Genomic DNA, 19,453 nt, shown 5'->3' on the forward strand with positions numbered 1-19,453 from the left:
AGCAGTATTCACTGTGGAAGCCAGTCCACTTTGTAACACTGGGTAGGTCTTTTGAAACATTATCTGAACTAGCTTTCATTTGAGACATTAGAGCTTAAAACCGCATGTTTATATAAACCTATCACGTCTATCGATACACCTGCTTTTCCAGACGAGCCACAATGCCGGCAGATTAACTCGTGTCACAGATTAACTGGTGACGGTCAAACAGATGTGTGGTAGACTTGCCTTTAAACTGACATCATGCAGTTCATCTTCTCATCCGCAGAGGGCCACAAATCACCATCAATGAACAGTTCTAGGAGATTTTAGTGTAGATGCTCCATGACTTAATAAGGCATTCTGTTTTAAGGGGTTAGAGAGAAAATAAAAGAAAAAACCATGCAAATCTGCATTTGCTCTCATTTTAAGAGCTTCTGTCTTTTCCTATTTCAGAACCAATGAGCATACTTGGAGAGGTTGGTAAAAAAAAAAAAAATCACAAGAAAGAGAAATCAAACATTTGGATTCTCTACTGGCTCTGCTATGATTTGGCAGTCAGCTAAACTCCTTCCTTACATTAAGACTCTGATGACACAATTCCATCTGTTCACAGGTTTAATGACACAGGGGAAGGTGAAACTGCACCATAGAGTACAAGGCATAATCACTTTTATATATTCACCATGTACAGATAAAACGATGAAAATATATTAACTACTTTTTATTACAAGTCAGCATATCCTCCTAAAATATACCGAGAGTGGCGTGTAACTGAAAATATTGTCAACCCCAAACAACAGACTGAACATTGGTTTCACCCTGGAAACATCCTTTAAATATAAACCCAACAATGTATACAGTGGTCCCTTGCTATAACGTGGTTCAACCTCTACAGCCTTGCTGTTTTGCGGATTTTTTTGTGTGCAATTTTGAGCCCATTCTCACTCCCGAGGCGTAACATCCTGACGCATGTGTAGATTGACTCCAAACGGTTCTCATATGTCCTCAGTTTCCAATGTCATCATGTAGGAACGTGTTGGGTGCCCGAAAACATAATATGTTGACGATTTGTCACCTAGCGTAAAATGTTTGTTTGTTTTTTACAACGCATTGTGTTCTGTGTCCTGATCAGCTGTAGACCATTGTCAATCTCCTCCTGTCTCTCCTGTACAGTACAGAATCACTACATTGATAGCTTGCAGTGTAAGTCTAAATTTCTGTACTTTTCTCCCCAACACGTTTTGCACCATCAAAGGCACCTGCGGAAGATAGCTATCGCACAAAATCTTGAACTTCTGATTCAATGATTTATTAATGATTAATTGATGTTGAATTCTCTCGCAGGTGCTCTATTCCCATGTTCTGGACCAGAAAAGAGGGTTTGATTTTTGGTTTCATTTTATAATACTGGACTTATTTTTCTACAAAGGTTTGAACTTTGAGAGTGTCTAAACAAGAGAGAAAAGTGAAAATGTTCATGCCTGTGTGAGAAAAGTGAATAAAGTGTGTAGTGACGGGTTTTACAGCCTTAAAACATCTATAATAATTGTAAAAAATAAAGTTGGCTACTTTGCAGACTTCAACTATTGCGGGTTATTTTTAGAACATAACACCCACAATAAACGAAGGACCACTGTACATTACAATCTGATTTATTAAAAATAAAGTATTCTTAATGTATTTATTATAACTTAAAACCATGAAATTACCTTAAAACTGCATAACCGCTGATGACGGCAGCCACAAAAGGCATAAGATGTAAGTGGATGTTGCTGGATTTAACTAGCTGAGCACAGCCCGTCTCCTCAAACTCACTGGCTAACATCCTGTTTGTTAATGACATCAGTTCCTATCACAGACTATAGTGATTTTAAGGTGGCTCACGTGAGTTACCATTTCATATTTAATATCTAAGAAATATAAAATAACATTCTACCTTAAACTGAATTCATTTTTGATATCACAGCAGATTATTTTTAATGAGTTCATGTTTGTTGAAAATGCAGAGCAGCTGGTTGTGAACTGAGCTTCAGAGAAACACAACATACTGATATTCAGTGTGAAGCTTTGAGTGGAAAAAGAAAAACAACAGAAAAACATGTGGATCCTGGAATAATCAAAGCTTCCATCTTTATCCATGAATCTGAAAACGTGTTTCTGAGTGAAACAGACAGACATGTACAGACTATCTGTTCAACAGTCAAAGTGTTTCTCTAAAGAGGCACGAGTACACTCTTTAGATTATTCTCTGCAAACAAACACTGAGGAACCAGGAAACCACACTCTAAATCCAGGACAAAGAGGTTCTGTGAATGTGGTGTTGAAGGTATGGAGGTGGATCAGGGTGTCTGAGGAGACTCTGTAGAAGGACAGAGTGCCAGCAGGACAGTCCACATACACTGCTACTCTGTTAGAGACTGAGGAGGAGGAGAAGGAGGAGGATGATATGGATGTTTCTCTGTTATTGTGACAGACAGAGTAACCATCATCGGAGCAGCTGAGACTCCAGGATTGATCATTCCACCCAAATGAACAGTTATCACTGCCACTTTTCCTTCGGATTTTTCTATAAGTCACTGATATGTCAACATCTCCTTTCCACTCAACCTCCCAGTAACAGCGGCCAGTCAGGCCATTTCTACACAGCAGCTGAGGATGAACATCAAATCTGTCTGGATGATCAGGATATAAATGAACCTCCTCCACATGTGTCACCTTTCTTTTGTTGTCAGACAGTTTGAGGTTTGTGTGTACTGTGTTTGTATCTATTGTGAGTTGACAGGAATCTGATGGAGAGAACAAACACAATCCAGTTGCAGTTATTGTTATCATCTGTTGATTGATTGACACTATGATGACTTCTGACATCAGAGAGGTGAATGAGTGATGTGACAGTTTGAAGATGGTTGAATGTGTGCTGCTTTGTTTTCATGAATCACATTAAAAATGCACTTACACTTCCTCAGACCTGGTCTCAACCATCGGACACCAGCAGGCTCCACCCTGAAAGGAGGAGGGGGATCAGACCAGCACAGTCTCTTTCAGCATGCACACGAGGACATTACATCATCATACACTGATACTGCTAGACAGTGATAAAGGAACAGTCCAACATTTTCAGAAATATGTGGCTATCTGTGAACCAGTATCTTTCAAATGCCACTCCCCTCCCCCAAACAAAACAAAACAAAACAAAGAGAGTTGTTGATTCTCACCAAGCAGAAGGTCCATATACACAATCACCAGTGTTTCCAAGTCCCAAGCATAAGTATTAAGAAATTTAAAGAGAGCATACGGGGCATATTTAAAGAGAGCCTCCACCAGTGAGTGAATGAATAGTGGCATTGTAAAGAGCTTTGGGTGCCTTGAAAAGTGCTATATAAATCTAATCCATTATTATTATTATTATTATTATTATTATTATTATTATTATTATTATTATTATTATATGGAACAAGCCAGGCAGGGGAACAAAGTGAAAAATGTAAAGACTGTGGGAAGACATATAGTTATAGATATGTCCAAAGATCCCAAAACAACTGCAAAGACACTAGTGAATGACTTAACGTAGTCGTGAATTGTACAGGGTGGGCCATTTATATGGATACACCGTATTAACATGGGAATGGTTGGTGATATTAAAGTCCTGTTTGTGGTACATTATTATCTGTGAGGGGGCAAACTTCTCAAGTGGGTGGTGACCATGGTGGCCATTTAGAAGTCGGCCATCTTGGATGCAACTTTTGTTTTTTCAATAGGAAGAGGGTCATGTGACACATCAAACTTATTGGTAATGTAACGTGAGGGTTCACTAGATGGTTTGGAATCTCTCTGAATAATTAGGAACAGCAAGATGGAGACGGATAACTTTTTAGCAGCCACTTTACTCTCAGCACACCGCAACAACAACCCACACTTCCTGTGTGCCGCCCTCATGAATACTTCACTGGCCTCTCAGAAGCCAGGAAATCTTATACTCAGATCAAAACAGGGAAAACAACCAGGTAGATATAACACATACTTATTACTGGTTTGAACATGCATGTCTAAACATTCAAACATGTAAACATGTAAATATCAAAACACGTAACCACCAAATAGCTACATAACTAGCTTTATAACCTTTGTAAACACCTCTTTGTATATCAAATTAGATTTAAATTTACTTCTACACTTTACAGTAATGCCACAAGAAAAACAATGGTTTTAATGTCTTCCTCCAGTACCAGACCTTTTCTCCATACCTGAGAGTTTCCAGTTTCCAGGATGGATTCTTCTGTTCAGGCACCAACAGCTTCATTCCCAAGTCTCCTGGATGATTGTAGCTCAGGTCCAACTTTCTCAAGTGGGAGTGGGAAGAACTCAGGGCAGATTCCAGAGAAGCACATCCGTCCACTGTGATCAAACAGCCTGACAGACTGCAGGTACATACCAAAAAAGAAGTGTTTTATTTTCTTCCCAGAGAAAGTGAGCTCCATCCCCTCAATTTAATTTACCTACATTTATAAAAATGTCTTAACTTTTTATAGCAGAGATAACACTACAATATAAGAGAAAGAACCACAACTCTCAGATGGTCCCCTGTCAGCAGCAATTGGTCACAGGAAGGAGGAAAAACGTTTTACAACTAGGAAGAGACCGCCAACAAAATCTTGCTCAGGGAGGTTTAACCATCTGCTTTAACATGTAGGTGATGTTGGTGCGAGTGAGGACAAACAGCCCATGAGTCCTGTGTCAGATTAGATAAGACTGACTGATAAGGTTCAGTAAATGCTTCAGTAAAAAGATTCAGGTAACTCAGGCGGGAAAAGCAGGGCTCTCCTCACATAGTCCATAACGTATATGGGGCGCTACCAATGTCAACCGAGTTGGGCAGTGGAAGGAAATGTGAGCTATATTCACTGAGCACAGGTAAAATAGCATAATAAATTAAACAAACAAAAAAACATTAAATGGAACAAAATGCATCCAGGATCATTTAAGGATTAAATATTGTTTGGGACTGTGTAAATAAAACTAAATTAAAATTTTCACGATTATAAAACTAGGGCAAAAAATCTTGTTATTTTTATTAAGTTATACAAACAAAATGCAAAAGAAAAAAAAGAGCAGAGCACATCTTGATCTGACCTGAGAGTTTCAAGTTTGCAGTATGGACTCTCCAGACCATCAGACAGAAGCTTCAATCCCAAATCCTTCACGTTGTTGTTACTCAGGTCCAGCTCTCTCAAACTAGAGAACCGCATGCTAAGAACTGAGGACAGAGCTTCACAGGCTGTCTCTGCAAGGTTACAGTGACTCAGTCTGCAGATTTATACACAAGAACACAAAGAACACTGATATAAGTCACAGTCACCTCAAGGTGCTTTATGTTGTAAGGTAGACCCTACAATAATACATACAGAGAAAAACCCAACAATCATATGACCCCCCTGAGATAAGAAAGACAAGATAAAAAATTCAGGGTCACCTGATCTAGCCCTAACTATATGATTTAGCAAAAAGGAAAGTTTGAAGCCTAATTTCAAAAGTAGAGATAGTGTCTGTCTCCCAAATCCAAAATAGAAGCTGGTTCCATAGAAGAGGGGATTCAAAACTGAAGGCTCTCCCTCCCATTCTACTTTTGAATACTACAAACCACGGGCAGGAAACATGGCAGGTGCCAGGGCTGTCCCACCAGGAATGATTCTAAGACTAGCATGACCTGGGCACAATGCAAGAAATATGTCTGCAAGGAGCATGCACACACTCTCTTCACATCCTGTGTACAGTAGTGCAGAGAAAAAATTTGGCTGTTGGACAAGAACTGTTCCATGTTCTGACTATGTTCGTATTATTTTCTGTTTTCTGGTTGAATTTCACATGAAATATGTACCACCCCCTCCAAACAAACAGCAAAAACAAACAAAACATAACAAATTAATAAAAAAAAACCTTCAACTCTACCATTGCCAGTCCCAGGCCTGTATAAGAAAAGAGGAGGGGTGATTGAAAGTGATGTCATGGTGCTAGAGCAAAAATTAACAAGATTCATTCTAAAGGGCATGGATGTAAACACCACGAGAAAGAAACAGATCTAGAATTAAACATTTGACCTGATGGTGGTGCTAGAGAAAAGGTCATGTCATCACCAAAGACCAACAGGGTTCATCTACTTGTGGTTATTAATGTTGGCAGTAATTTTGAAAAGTTCTCAATTCAAACTTTTCAAGATACATTTATTCTAAATTAAAAGTTTGACTTCATGGCTTGATGGTGGCACTAGAATTTTATTATCAAGAGAATACTAATGTATTCAATAAATAAACAAAGTGCCTGACGCAAACAATTGGTCAACAATTGTATGTAAACCATTTTGTAGAGGTAAATAACCCCCATGGTAAAACGTGATAGTAATATTTGAGGAGAATAGGAGGGTTAACTGATAAGAAAACAGAATATATATTGATCTGACCGGAGAGTTGTCAGTTTAGAGTATGGAAACTTCACTCTTGAATCCTGCAGGTCGTTGTTACTTAGGTCCAACTCTTTCAGACTAGAAGACTGGGAATTGAGAATTGAGGAAAGAGCTTCACAGCTTTTCTTTGAGAGGTTACAGCCACTCAGTCTGAAAAATAAAAGATAAACTGAAAACACTGTTGTAGTGCAATGACAGTACACTGAAGTATTATTAGATTTAGCAATTTTTTAAGCAGTCTTGATCAACAATGTCAAAATTATTTTTGTAATTTTTTCTTAATTTCTTTTCTTCTTTGAGGCATCAAACAGTTCAATGCTCCCTGACCGCTAAGGACTCAACAACAATTATCTTATGTCTATGTTCAAAAAGTAAAAATCTCTCTCTCTCTCTTACACACACACAAACACACACAATTTAAACAAACCAACAAAAAAACAAAATAAATCATCCACTTGCATTGTAACTGGCTTCTGTACATTTTGGAAATGTTGTTTATATTTTTAGGTAGGACGGTGGGGCAGAAATTGGATTAATTGTAATTCAGAAAAGGGTCCCATGTTCATCTTTCTTTTGTTTTGTTTTTGGGGGGGTTTTTTTTGGGGGGGGGGGGGTGCTAAATGTGGGTTGTCGTAAAAATTTGTGCTATCTCAATGTTAAGATATAATCTAACAATACTGTGTCAGAATAAAACGTAATTTTACATTATACATTAACAGAAATGCATACAGTCTTGAAAACTTTGGATTATTACAAAATCACAGAACTACAAAAAAACCTAGGAGTTTCTTTCAATTTTAAAAAAGTAATTTAGAGATATCGGTTGACCTGATCTATGAGGGAAGCAAACAGGAAATCATTTAATATATGACTGTTCTATTTTCAATCATTTGTGAAATCAACCATTTTTAAATATAGTGATGAGTATATATTCACTTACAGAGCTTTGTTGGAAGTTTTGACCACTGGCAGCAGCCTCAGAAAAGCCTCCTCTGAAACAGAGTATTTCTTCAGGTCAAACACATCCAGATCTTTTTCTGATGACAGTAAGATGAAGACCATAGCTGACCACTGAGCAGGAGACAGTTTATCTGTGGAGAGACTTCCTGAACTCAGGAACTGTTGGATCTCCTTCACTAGCGAATAATCGTTCAGTTCATTCAGACAGTGGAACAGATTGATGCTTTTCTCTGCAGACAGATTCTCACTGAGCTTCTTCTTGATGTACTCGACTGTTTCATGACTGGTCTGTGAGATACTTCCTGTCTGTGTCAGCAGACCTCGTAGGAGAGCCTGATTGGTCTGCAATGAAAGACCCAGAAGGAAACGGAGGAACAAGTCCAGGTGTCCATTTGGGCTCTGTAAGGCCTTGTTCACAGCACTCTGGTGGAGATACTTTATACTACTTTTCTTTTTAAAAAAGAAAGACTTCTGGGAGGTTGGTTGTTGTTTTTCCAGCAGATTGACTCCAGAGTTGATGAAGGTCAGATGGACATGAAGAGCAGCCAGAAACTCCTGAACACTCAGATGGATGAAGCAGAACACCTTGTCCTGGTACAGTCCTCTCTTCTCTTTAAAGATCTGTGTGAACACTCCTGAGTACACTGAGGCTGCTCTGATATCGATGTCACACTCTGTCAGGTCTGATTCATAGAAGATCAGGTTTCCTTTCTGCAGCTGATCAAAAGACAGTTTTCCCAGAGACTTAATCATCTTCCTGCTCTCTGGACTCCAGTGTGGATCTGTCTCAGCTCCTCCATCATACTTGACCTTCGTCACTTTGGCCTGAACCACCAGGAAGTGGATGTACATCTCAGTCAGGGTCTTGGGTAGCTGTCCTCCCTCTCTGGTTTTCAGCACATCCTCCAGAACTGTAGCTGTGATCCAGCAGAAGACTGGGATGTGGCACATGATGTGGAGGCTTCGTGAAGTCTTGATGTGGGAGATGATCCTGCTGGCCTGCTCCTTATCTCTGAATCTCTTCATGAAGTACTCCTCCTTCTGTGGGTCAGTGAACCCTCTGACCTCTGTCACCATGTCAACACAGTCAGGAGGGATCTGACTGGCTGCTGCAGGCCGTGTGGTTATCCAGAGGTGAGCAGAGGGAAGCAGTTTCCCCCTGATGAGGTTGGTCAGTAGCACATCCACTGAGGTGGACTTTCTAGGGTCAGTTAGGATTTCAGTTTTGTGGAAGTCCAGAGGAAGTTGACACTCATCTAGACCATCAAAAATGAACACAACCTGGAAGTCTTCAAAGCTGCAGATTCCTGCTTCTTTGGTTTCAGTAAAGAAGTGATGAACAAGTTCCACCAGGCTGAACTTTTTCTCTTTTAGTATATTCATTTCCCTGAAAGGGAATGGAAATATGAACTGGATGTCCTGGTCGGCTTTGTCTTCAGCCCAGTCGAGGGTGTATTTCTTTGTTAAGACTGTTTTCCCAATGCCAGCCACTCCCTTTGTCAGCACTGTTCTGATTGGTTCATCTCTTCCAGGTTGGGCTTTAAAGATGTCTTCTTGTCTGATTGTTGTTTCTGGTCTATCTGGTTTCCAGGATGCTGTTTCAGTCTTTCTGACCTCATGTTCATCATTGACCTCTGCAGTTCCTCCCTCTGTGATGTAGAGCTCTGTGTAGATCTGATTCAGAAGGGTTGGGTTTCCTTCTTTAGCGATCCCCTCAAACACACACTGGAACTTCTTCTTCAACTTCGTTTTAAGTTTACACTTACAAATTGCTGCAACATGTTCTGAAAACAATAAAAAAAAAAACAGAAAACAATGAAATGAAATGCATATGACTATTTGTGCCCCCTAAAATATGCATGTGTAATATTTTTGTTAACATTAATGAGACATTACTAATTCCATTCATCCAGCAGCTTAAATATCTAGAGAAATTGTCTTACTGCTCTGCAGACGGTCAGCCAGCTCCTCCTGCTTCAGTTTCCTTAGGAAGTGCAATGTGATCTTCACAAATGCTTCTCTGCTGCTCTGCTGCTCATCATCCTCACCCTTCAAAACCTCCTCATTCACAATCTTATTCTCTACGCATTCTGGGTAATCTGGACTCAGAACCTTCTGGATCTTCTTCAGCTCATTCTTTACAAAAAGGATGATATTGTCCTCCAGCAGCTGGAACAGAATACTTTATGAATGACCCAGTCAGACTGAAATCATGCAGCCAAACATCAGATCCATGTTGGACAATCCACTGGTCGAACAAAGAGCAGCATGGAGATGACTGTGAACAGATGACTGGACTTTCTCATTGGTAACTTTATACATTTGTGTCACGTCTTAATTGACTGTTCAGTTGTTCTCAGTAGGATGATGCACCTCTTTTTTTTTGCTGCTAAATATGATACCATCACTCTCAACTTCCATCTACCTAACACCCACTCACTTAAGAGCAAGGGACATATCTTCTATGATCTCTTTACCAACTGTAAGCTAGACTTTCTCTGGTCAACTGAGACTTAGCAATGCCCAATGACTTGTCTCAGTTGAATTAATCCACTCCTCCTGGGTTTGTTAACATCTTTCAATCCTGTAGTACTGGCCGGGGACTAGTACTGGCTCATCTATCATGAGAGGTGAAAAGTCATACTAGTCTCTGCTCCTGTGTCAGTTCTTTTGAATCTACTGTGTGTTAAATGTCTGTTCCTACTCCTAGCATTATTTCAACTGTCTACCATTTCCCTAAACTCAACAATCAGTTCCCAAATGATTTTGCTGCCTGCCTCACATCTATCGCAGTATTAATAACTCTCTCATCAGAGATTTTGTATCTTACCTTGAGAGTTTGGATTTCAGCAGCATATTGGTGTTGCTACTCAGTCTAAAGGAAACATTTGAAACCTGATTTGCTGTTCTGGTGTAACCCCGCTTACCTATGAAACTCTCTTTATTAACAATTCTCTATTAATAATTCTCTCTCCAGTAGCATTGACTCTTTCATAGACATTCAGAGTTTATTTACCATTGAAGAACTGATTTCACTCTACAACACTGAACTCCATGAAAAAAGAAAAGATCTGTTTTCTCCTCTTTCTCTACCCCCTGAGTTTACACCTGAACTTTGACTATTACTGTCACAAACTTTAGAGGCTCTACAAAAGAACTGGACTTGTATAAAAATCATAAACGACATTATAAGGACAGCATCGCTCAAACTTGCCCAGTTACTATTGTCATATTATCTCTTCTAATGAAGGTAACACCAAGTCACTCTTTTCATTGCTTAACAACATCATCCAGTCTCCAAAAGTTGATTCTGTTCATCTGGACGTAGCGTTTTGTGGGAGAAACATTTCGTCACTCATCCAAGTGACTTCTTCAGTCTCAGCTGACTGCAGGTTTCCCCAATCTTATAAATAGTACATTTGCATAATGACAATCTGCATGTCTTTGGACGGTGGGAGGAAGCTGGAGTACTGGAGGTATTTTATCATTCATTTCTTCTCCATGTACTATCTTTCATAAATACAACAACAATTTCCACTGACACACAAATGACATCCGGCTTAACAACAAATCTACTTTACCTCCCTCCTCACTCACTGACTATATATCGAAAACAAAATCCTGGTTGTCTTCAGATTTATTCAAAATAAATAGCGACAAAACTAACTAACCTCATTAGTATAAAATCAACACGATCCAAAACAATTTTTCCTTAGTCAGTGACTGTTCCTCTGTCTCCCCCTCCTCACGGGTTAAGAGTCTGGGTGTCATTCTCGACAATACATTATACTTTCATTCATTGTATTTGCATCAATAATAATAATAATAATAATAATAATAATAATAACAACAACAACAACAATAATAATAATAATAATAATAATAAGTATTATTATTATTATGTAGATGTTTTGTTTAGTAGTAAAGTAGTTGTTGAACATGTGCAGACCATAAATATGGAGTCCAGGTGTGTTTCATGCTGCTGGGCAGACTGACCACAGGGAAACTCTGAGCTGTTCTGGCCCACTCTGTGGAAAAATCATGAAGAATTAGTCCAAGTACAGGATGCCGATCCACCACATCTTTGATTGCACCATTAATGCTAAATACGGGTTTATGAGCAGCATGCTCTCACAATCAGATTAGTTCGTTTTTCTCCTTTTCAGAGAAAACCTTTCATACATTCTTAAACCTGTTAGAAGACATACAGCATGAGTATTTTGAACTATGTATGTTGAATACCTAAACAGAGAGAATTGCAGCAGTCCAGTCTAGAGGTGATGAAGGCATGAATAATTTTCTTTTAGATTTTTAGGAGGAAGATAAGGCTTCGCTTTGGCAATTTCATGTAACTGACAAAAAAACTGTTTTTCACAACTGTGGACGCTTGCTTCTCTAATTTAAAAGAGCTATCTAAAAACACTCAGAGATTTCTTACAGTGTGGGAGTGATAACAAGCAAGAGGCCCAAGAGTATCCATTAACTTATCCAAAGGGGCATGACTTCATAAAACAATAACTTCGGTCTTATTTTCGTTTAGGGTGAGAAAATTCAGTCTTTAACATCATGTAGACAGTTAAGGAAAGGTGGCAGTGGGACAGAGACATCCAGTATCAAGGGGAAGTAAATTTGGATGTCATCAATATAACAGTGAAAGGCAATGTTGTATTTCTTGAAAATAGATCCCAAAGGCAGGATGTATAAGGAGAAGGGAGTTGGGCCCAAAACAGACCCATGTGGCACACCACAACAAATAGGGGCGGAGGAAGAGGAGTATTCTTCAGTAGCAACAGAAAAGGACCTCTCTGATAGTTATAATTTAAACCCTGTTTAATACGGCTCCTTTAAGACCAACAATGTGTTGAAGTCTCGATAAAAGAATGTTATGTTCAGCTGGACTAGAACAACAGAAAATCAAACATGCCAGAACATGTTGAATAAAAAAAGTTAGCTAGCTCTTCAACCACTAGTTCCAAACTAAAGTTGTGTTGGGATTAAATAATTTGCAGTGCCTCAAAAATACTATGCTTTTTATTAATAATAAGTGTTATAAAGTTATAAAGTACAGTATTAAGTGGACACAGCCCTGAAAAATAAAGGCATGAAACCATGTGTGCTGCAAGAGTAGAAAGCTGCAGACTCTTGCTCACACTTGCGTGGGAAAATGTAGATAAGAGGGGACCATCTCTAGTGGAAGGTTACTGAGACACTGTTGTTTAGACTAGAATGAGAGAGCATCTGGAATAAAACTGTTAGGGGCACAGCACCATTTTGAGATCCGTGGCAACGTGTCATGCAGGACGCATCTCCATTCTAGAAGTAATGTGAAAGAGAAATAAAGGGTTAAATGGTCTACTGAGCAGTGTTTTGTCTTCCATCGGATGCCTCTGAGGAACCAAAAGAACTCAGCGAAGTGTTGATATTTACAGTTGGCATCATACATCATACAGATAGTAAAAGCAGAGAATAGTGAGCAGCGGTCAATGACTTTATCATGCATAACTGACGCACAGGTCCCTCACTGTTCAACTCCACATTACACACTGCGATATTAAACATCACTGGGAAATGATCTGATATCCCACAGTCCTTGATTTCTGTAATACAAACATCCAGACTGTTTGACAGCACCTGAACAAGTGTGTGGCATTTCGTGAGTTGGATCACACCCACTGAGTAAGATTAAAGTGTCCATAAGGGGAAGGAAGTCCTTTACTAGTGGTCTAGTCTCACAGCGTACATGGATGTTAAACTCAACAACAACTAGAAAAATTTGCATTTCCTGCGAAAATGCAGTGTGGATGCCTTAACGGCTGAAGATATCTGCTGAAAAAAGCTGAAAAAGTTGAAACAAAAAAAAAAAAAAAGATGCCCTGAGCAGGATTCGAACCTGGCCCTCCTGATCAAAGGGCAGCTATTTAGCTCACTGAGCCAAACACTTTCTCACAAAGAAAAGGTGGAGAGATTGACAATTGTGCTAGCAGAATTTGGGCAAAAAAAAAGGGGTGAAAATTCTGCTGAAAAGAGTTCCATCAGCAGAATTTCTGCTGAAAAGAGGTGAATGAGCAGAATTCTGCTGAAAAGAGTTTTTTTCTGAAAACAGCAGAAAAAACTGAAAATTTTGCTGAAAAGAGTTGAATGAGCAGAATTCTGCTGAAAAGAGGTTTTTGCTGAAAAAGAGCTGATAAAGTTTGGATTTGTGCTGAAAAGGGGTTAAAAAAACTGAAAATTTTGCTGAAAAGTGGTGAATAAAATGAAATTTGTGTTGAAAAGAGTTTAAAAAAAGTTTAACTGTTAAGTGAAAGAAATGTTGCCATAAGCTGGATTTGAACCCAGGCCTCCCAGTCTGAGAACGGATGCTTATCTCACTGAGGTAAAGCACAGCTCAGCCCATCATGCAAAATCAGTGACCACATTGATAATGTGTTCCATTCATTTCAATGGTCAAAAGTCATAACACACATCAGCAGAAATAGCAGAATTTTTTAAAGTTTAAACATAGCATTTCTGCTAAAACTTAGTATTTATACTAAATAATATTTTTTTCCTGCCAAATCATAGCATTTGTGCTGGAACACAGAAAGTTCCACCAAATCATACAATTTGTACTAAAACATTATTTATGATTTAGCAGAAACATTGGGACTTGGTAGAAATACTATGATTTACATGAAATACTTTGACTTAGCAGAAGTACTACAATCTAGGAAAAAAGTACTAAAGCATAGCAGAAATTCTATCATTGAGCAGAATTACTAGGATTTAGAAGAAATACTAAGATTTGGCACAAACACTGATGTGGCTCACGAACCTTTATTGTGCAGTTATACTATGATTTGGAAGAAATACTATACTTTGGCACAAATACTATGATTTGGAAGAAATACTATGTTTTAGCACAAATACTATGATTTGGCTCAAATACTATAACTATCCTCGGTCAGAAGGAGAGGCTGACATCCAGGGATTAGATTACCACAGGTGGAGTTTATTGCGGTCAGATGGATGGTACAGGGAGGTATGGCATACAGTAGGAGGATGTGGAGAGGTGATATGGTGTGGTTTCTATGATTAAGAACAGGGTATGCATTACAACATGCATACAGATTAAAGATTAAGAAAACTGGTAACAAATTCCTCCACTACAAATCAGTCTGATGCCACTTTTTACAGGGTTCCCGTTTACTAAGGCACTACCCAAAAGGCGCCACAAGAGGGCACTCCAACACAAGAGATGACCTATTTACACTGATGCACTTAGTAAACAGCCCCTACTTAGCCACTACATAATACAGTGATATTACAGTATACAAATTCACACGAATACTATGATTTGGCAGAAATACTATGACTGAGTAGTAATACTATAACATAACAGATTTCCTAAAAAAAACTATTAAATTGCAGTAATTCTATGACTTGGCAGAGATACTACGTTTTAGCACAAATACTATAACAACGCAGAAATACTATGACTTAGTTGTAATACTATAACATAACAGTTCAATGTTCTTGCACAAATACCACAATATGGCAGAAATACTATGTTTTAGCACAAATACTGTGATTTGGTATAAATACTATGATTTGGCACACATACTATATTCCGCAGATACACTATAACATAACAGATATGCTACAACTTAGTAGTAATACTATAACATAACAGAATTATTATTTGGGCACAAATACCACGATTTGGCAAAAATACTATGATTGGGTACAAATACTATGATTTGGCAATAATACTGCATTTTAACACAACTACTGAGATTTAATTGAAATACTATGATTTAGAAGAAATACTATTACTCCATACAAATACGATACTTTGGGACAAATACTATGTTTTGGTTCTAATACTATGATGTGCAACAAATACTATGATTTGGCACAAGTACTATGATTTAGTACAAATACTATGATTTGGCAGAAATACTATGACTTAGTAGTAATACTATAACATAACAGATTTCCTAAAAAAAAACTATGAAATTGCATTAATTCTATGACTTGGCAGAGATACTACGTTTTAGCACAAATACTATAACAACGCAGAAATACTATGACTTAGTAGTAATACTATAACATAACAGTTCAATGTTCTTGCACAAATACCACAATATGGCAGAAATACTATGTTTTAGCAAAAATACTGTGATTTGGTGTAAATACTACGATTTGGCACACATACTATATTCCGCAGATACACTATAACATAACAGATATTCTACGACTTAGTAGTAATACTATAACATAACAGAATTATTAATTGGGCACAAATACCACGATTTGGCAAAAATACTATGATTGGGTACAAATACTATGATTTGGCAATAATACTGCATTTTAACACAACTACTGAGATTTGATTGAAATACTATGATTTAGAAGAAATACTATTACTCCATACAAATACGATTCTTTGGGACAAATACTATGTTTTGGTTCCAATACTATGATGTTCAACAAATATTATGATTTGGCACAAGTACTATGATTTAGTACAAATACTATGATTTGGCAGAAATACTATGCCTTAGTAGTAATACTATGACATAAAAGATATACTATGGTTTTGCAGACATACTATGATTTTGCACAAATACCATGATTTGGCACAAATGCTATGATTTAGCAGAAATACTATGATTGGGTACAAATACTATGATTTGGCAATAATACTGCGTTTTAACAACAACTACTGAGATTTGATTGAAATACTATGATTTAGAAGAAATACTATGACTCCATACAAATACGATGCTTTGGCACAAATACTGTGATTTGGCAGAAATACTATGACTTAGTAGTAATACTATAACATAACAGATTTCCTAAAAAAAAACTATGAAATTGCAGTAATTCTATGACTTGGCAGAGATACTACGTTTTAGTACAAATGCTATAACAATGCAGAAATACTATGACTTAGTAGTAATACTATAACATAACAGTTCAATGTTCTTGCACAAATACCACAATATGGCAGAAATACTATGTTTTACCACAAATACTGTGATTTGGTATAAATACTGCGATTTGGCACACATACTATGATTTGGCAGAAATACTATGCCTTAGTAGTAATACTATAACATAAGAGATATACTATGGTTTTGCAGACATACTATGTTTTTGCACAAATACCATGATTTGGCACAAATGCTATGATTTAGCAGAAATACTATGATTGGGTATAAATACTATGATTGGGCAGAAGTACCATGTTTCAGTACAAATACTATGATTTGGCAGGAATACTCTGGTTTAGCAGAAATACTCTGATTTAGCAGAAGTACTATCTTTTGGTAGAAATTCCTGCTAAAAGGTACTATTTCTGCGTTTTAGCAGAAATACTGTAATTTGGCATAAATACTATAATTTGGGATAAATACTATGATTTGGCACATATAATATATTCAGCACATATATTATAAAATAACAGAAATATTTGGCCCCAAAACCATGATTTTGCACAAATACCATGATTTTGCAAAAATACTATGAATTGGCAGAAATACTATGATTTAGCAGAAATACTATGATTTGGCAAAAGTACTTAGATGTAGTAGAAGTACTTTGCTTTAGCAGAAATACTATGATTGAGGAGTAATACCTAAACATAGGAGAAATATTGATACACAGACACACATACACAGACAGTAAAGGGAACAGGAGCTGTGGAGAGTCTGGGCTTGGTATATGTAGGTCAGTTAAATTAGCTGCACCTGCTGTAGTCAGCCCTTACACACACAGACACAGAGAGAGGTGTGAGTTTTCTTCAGTGTATTTCTGACATTCAGGATTCCCCTCGAACAAATGGCCATAATTTCCTAACCGTAGAGGCTAGAACGGTCATTCAGGCATCGTTTTATTCAGAAGAGATGGGGGAATCTTCAGGTCTTCATAATTCAGAGATAAAACATAAATTCTTAAAGATATATGACTTGTAATACACTGTAACTGAGTAGAGGCGAAGCAAAAACTGCCTTGACTTGCGCTCAAACAACCTTTGGTAACTCTAAATCTATATGGAGCATCAAAATCATTCTTTCACCGTAAGAAACAGCAGGCTTTGGTGAACAGTCATGGAAATTTTCAGGGCTCTGTGGAAATCCATCAAAAAGATATGACGAGAGAAAAAAGTGGTTCATTTCCAGAGATTGAAATCTGATGAAATCTGAGCGAGGGACAAATTTCCTACCCTCAAACAAGTCCAACTCATTTCAGAACGGTAATAGGTGAGAAAGAAATTCTTGAATTGTGAGCGTCAGGAGTGTCTGAACATATACGGGGACAAGCCTCATGTCTTAACTTCGCTTCGTTAAGGAGATATGACAATTTGAAAATGCCTCTCATTAGAGAAATCCAGCGGTGATTTTGAACAAACTCTCCATTGAGTTTATATGGAGAGTTTTCTGACTTTGTGTTACTCTGAGGAGATTTGCAAAATATCTATGAGTCCCACAACAATGATAGTGACATTTTCTGAAAGCCAGCAAAAATACCTACGTTTTGGTGTATAATTTGTGGGGCTTGAGTGGAAATTGAGCGAGTAGCAAGAAGTTGTTTGGACATGAAGAGAAAATTCAAACAGTTTCACTGTCCCCTCTGAGTTAATTGCATAGCAACCATAGCAACGCATGTATTTTCTGAAAAATCACAATTTTGCAACTGAAAACTCAAAGAGGGATAAGATTAAAACGGTAGAAGATCTGAAAAAGCTGAATCATACAGGAATAGCCAAATCATTTGAGAACATTTTAAAGTTTGAATGAAGTTTCTAGGTGAAAGTATGAGGCAGTAGTTAAGTTTCAAAGACAAGAAAGTTTTAGCAGAATTGTGGAAGTTTCCCATTCATTTCAATGGGACAAATTAAAGGAAAAAAGTGTAATATTTTAAAAAGTATAATAGTAATAAACACCAAAAGTCATAGCCGGCATTAGCAGAAAGAGCAGAACAGTTTAGAGTTTGAACGGTGAAAATAGCACAAAAATTGTGGAAGTAGATCCACGGCAAAAAGTGTACGGAAACACCCGGAATAATAAAGAATAAAGAGAAACAGGAACTCAATAGTGTGGATGCCTATTAAGGCATCCACACAATTAAAACACGGTCATATCCTAGCATAAGATTCCCTAGTAAGTCTGCAACATCAAGATTAAAATCCTTAATGCATTTCGGTGGACGATACACCACAGCTCAGAGGACTGAGGGAGCGGAGTTCAGTTCCAAAAACTGCACCTCAAAGCTGGGGTAGAAAAAAGGTAGCAGTTGCCGACAGCGAAATTTGTTTTTAAATACCAAAGCTAGCCCTCCATCTCTACCAGTGATCCGGGGAGATCTGAGAAATGAACAATCGGGGGGATGGAGTTCCGAGAAGGAAGAAAACTCACTGGGTCGAAGCCAAGTTTCCGTCAGGAATATAAAATCCAGTCCTGATGAGATTAAAAAAGAAAAAAAAAAGTAATTTCAGATAAAAGCCTTGTTTGCCAACAACATATATCCAACAACATCAAGCAGTTAAATCAGCTCTCAAAGACTTCATGTTACTAACAGCTCACCTCTCTGCAGCAGATGCCTGCTGGACTTTAAAATTAATGAAACGTTCATTAGAGTCGTCAGTCTTTAAGGACACACAGCTGGGTGGAGGTTCAGGCTGGTTCCTGTGAATAATGATGAAGCAGTGATGTGAGTGCTGAGCTGTGACATGGAGAAGAGTCATGGACAGTTAGAGATGGTCATCTCACCTCTGAGCTTTGGTCTGGCTCTCATGTTCCCCACACAGAGTGGTTTTAGAGGGAGGGACTCCCTCCTCTCTGTCCTCACACGGATCCATGCTGCCGAATTCACATCCACGTCAGCTCACACAAACCTTCTACCTTCACCTGCAGAGGAAACACCAATCATTCATGTGCACATCAACTGAAATACTATTAATGCTTGTTTTTTCTTGTCTTTTCTCATTTTCACAAAACACAAGAGATGTAACATTTCTTTTAGTTGCCGATGTTCCTGATGTTGGTCTTGCCGTGCCTTGGTCCTCTAAAC

The 19,453-nt window shown here is 38.0% G+C and overlaps 1 protein-coding gene across 2 annotated transcripts in view; it reads right to left on the reverse strand.

Annotated features, from left to right (window-relative positions):
• Window positions 1-579: 579 nt before the first annotated feature.
• The window catches only part of LOC101467896 (NLR family CARD domain-containing protein 3), a 36,048-nt gene continuing 17,174 nt past the window's right edge, over window positions 580-19,453 (reverse strand). For both annotated transcript variants that reach the window (XM_076880837.1, XM_076880832.1), the window contains exons 2-12: window positions 19,153-19,290; window positions 18,967-19,068; window positions 18,799-18,840; window positions 11,349-11,427; window positions 9,343-9,568; window positions 7,380-9,183; window positions 6,437-6,589; window positions 5,113-5,286; window positions 4,227-4,400; window positions 2,939-2,985; window positions 580-2,768 (exon numbers count right to left, since the gene is read on the reverse strand). In XM_076880837.1, coding sequence (XP_076736952.1) covers window positions 2,224-2,768; window positions 2,939-2,985; window positions 4,227-4,400; window positions 5,113-5,286; window positions 6,437-6,589; window positions 7,380-9,183; window positions 9,343-9,568; window positions 11,349-11,427; window positions 18,799-18,840; window positions 18,967-19,068; window positions 19,153-19,241 — 3,435 coding nt within the window. In that variant the 5' untranslated portion in view covers window positions 19,242-19,290 and the 3' untranslated portion in view covers window positions 580-2,223. The remainder of the gene's footprint in view (window positions 2,769-2,938; window positions 2,986-4,226; window positions 4,401-5,112; window positions 5,287-6,436; window positions 6,590-7,379; window positions 9,184-9,342; window positions 9,569-11,348; window positions 11,428-18,798; window positions 18,841-18,966; window positions 19,069-19,152; window positions 19,291-19,453) is intronic.

This window comes from Maylandia zebra, linkage group LG3 (assembly GCF_041146795.1).
Source record: "Maylandia zebra isolate NMK-2024a linkage group LG3, Mzebra_GT3a, whole genome shotgun sequence".
NCBI classification, from domain to species: domain Eukaryota; kingdom Metazoa; phylum Chordata; class Actinopteri; order Cichliformes; family Cichlidae; genus Maylandia; species Maylandia zebra.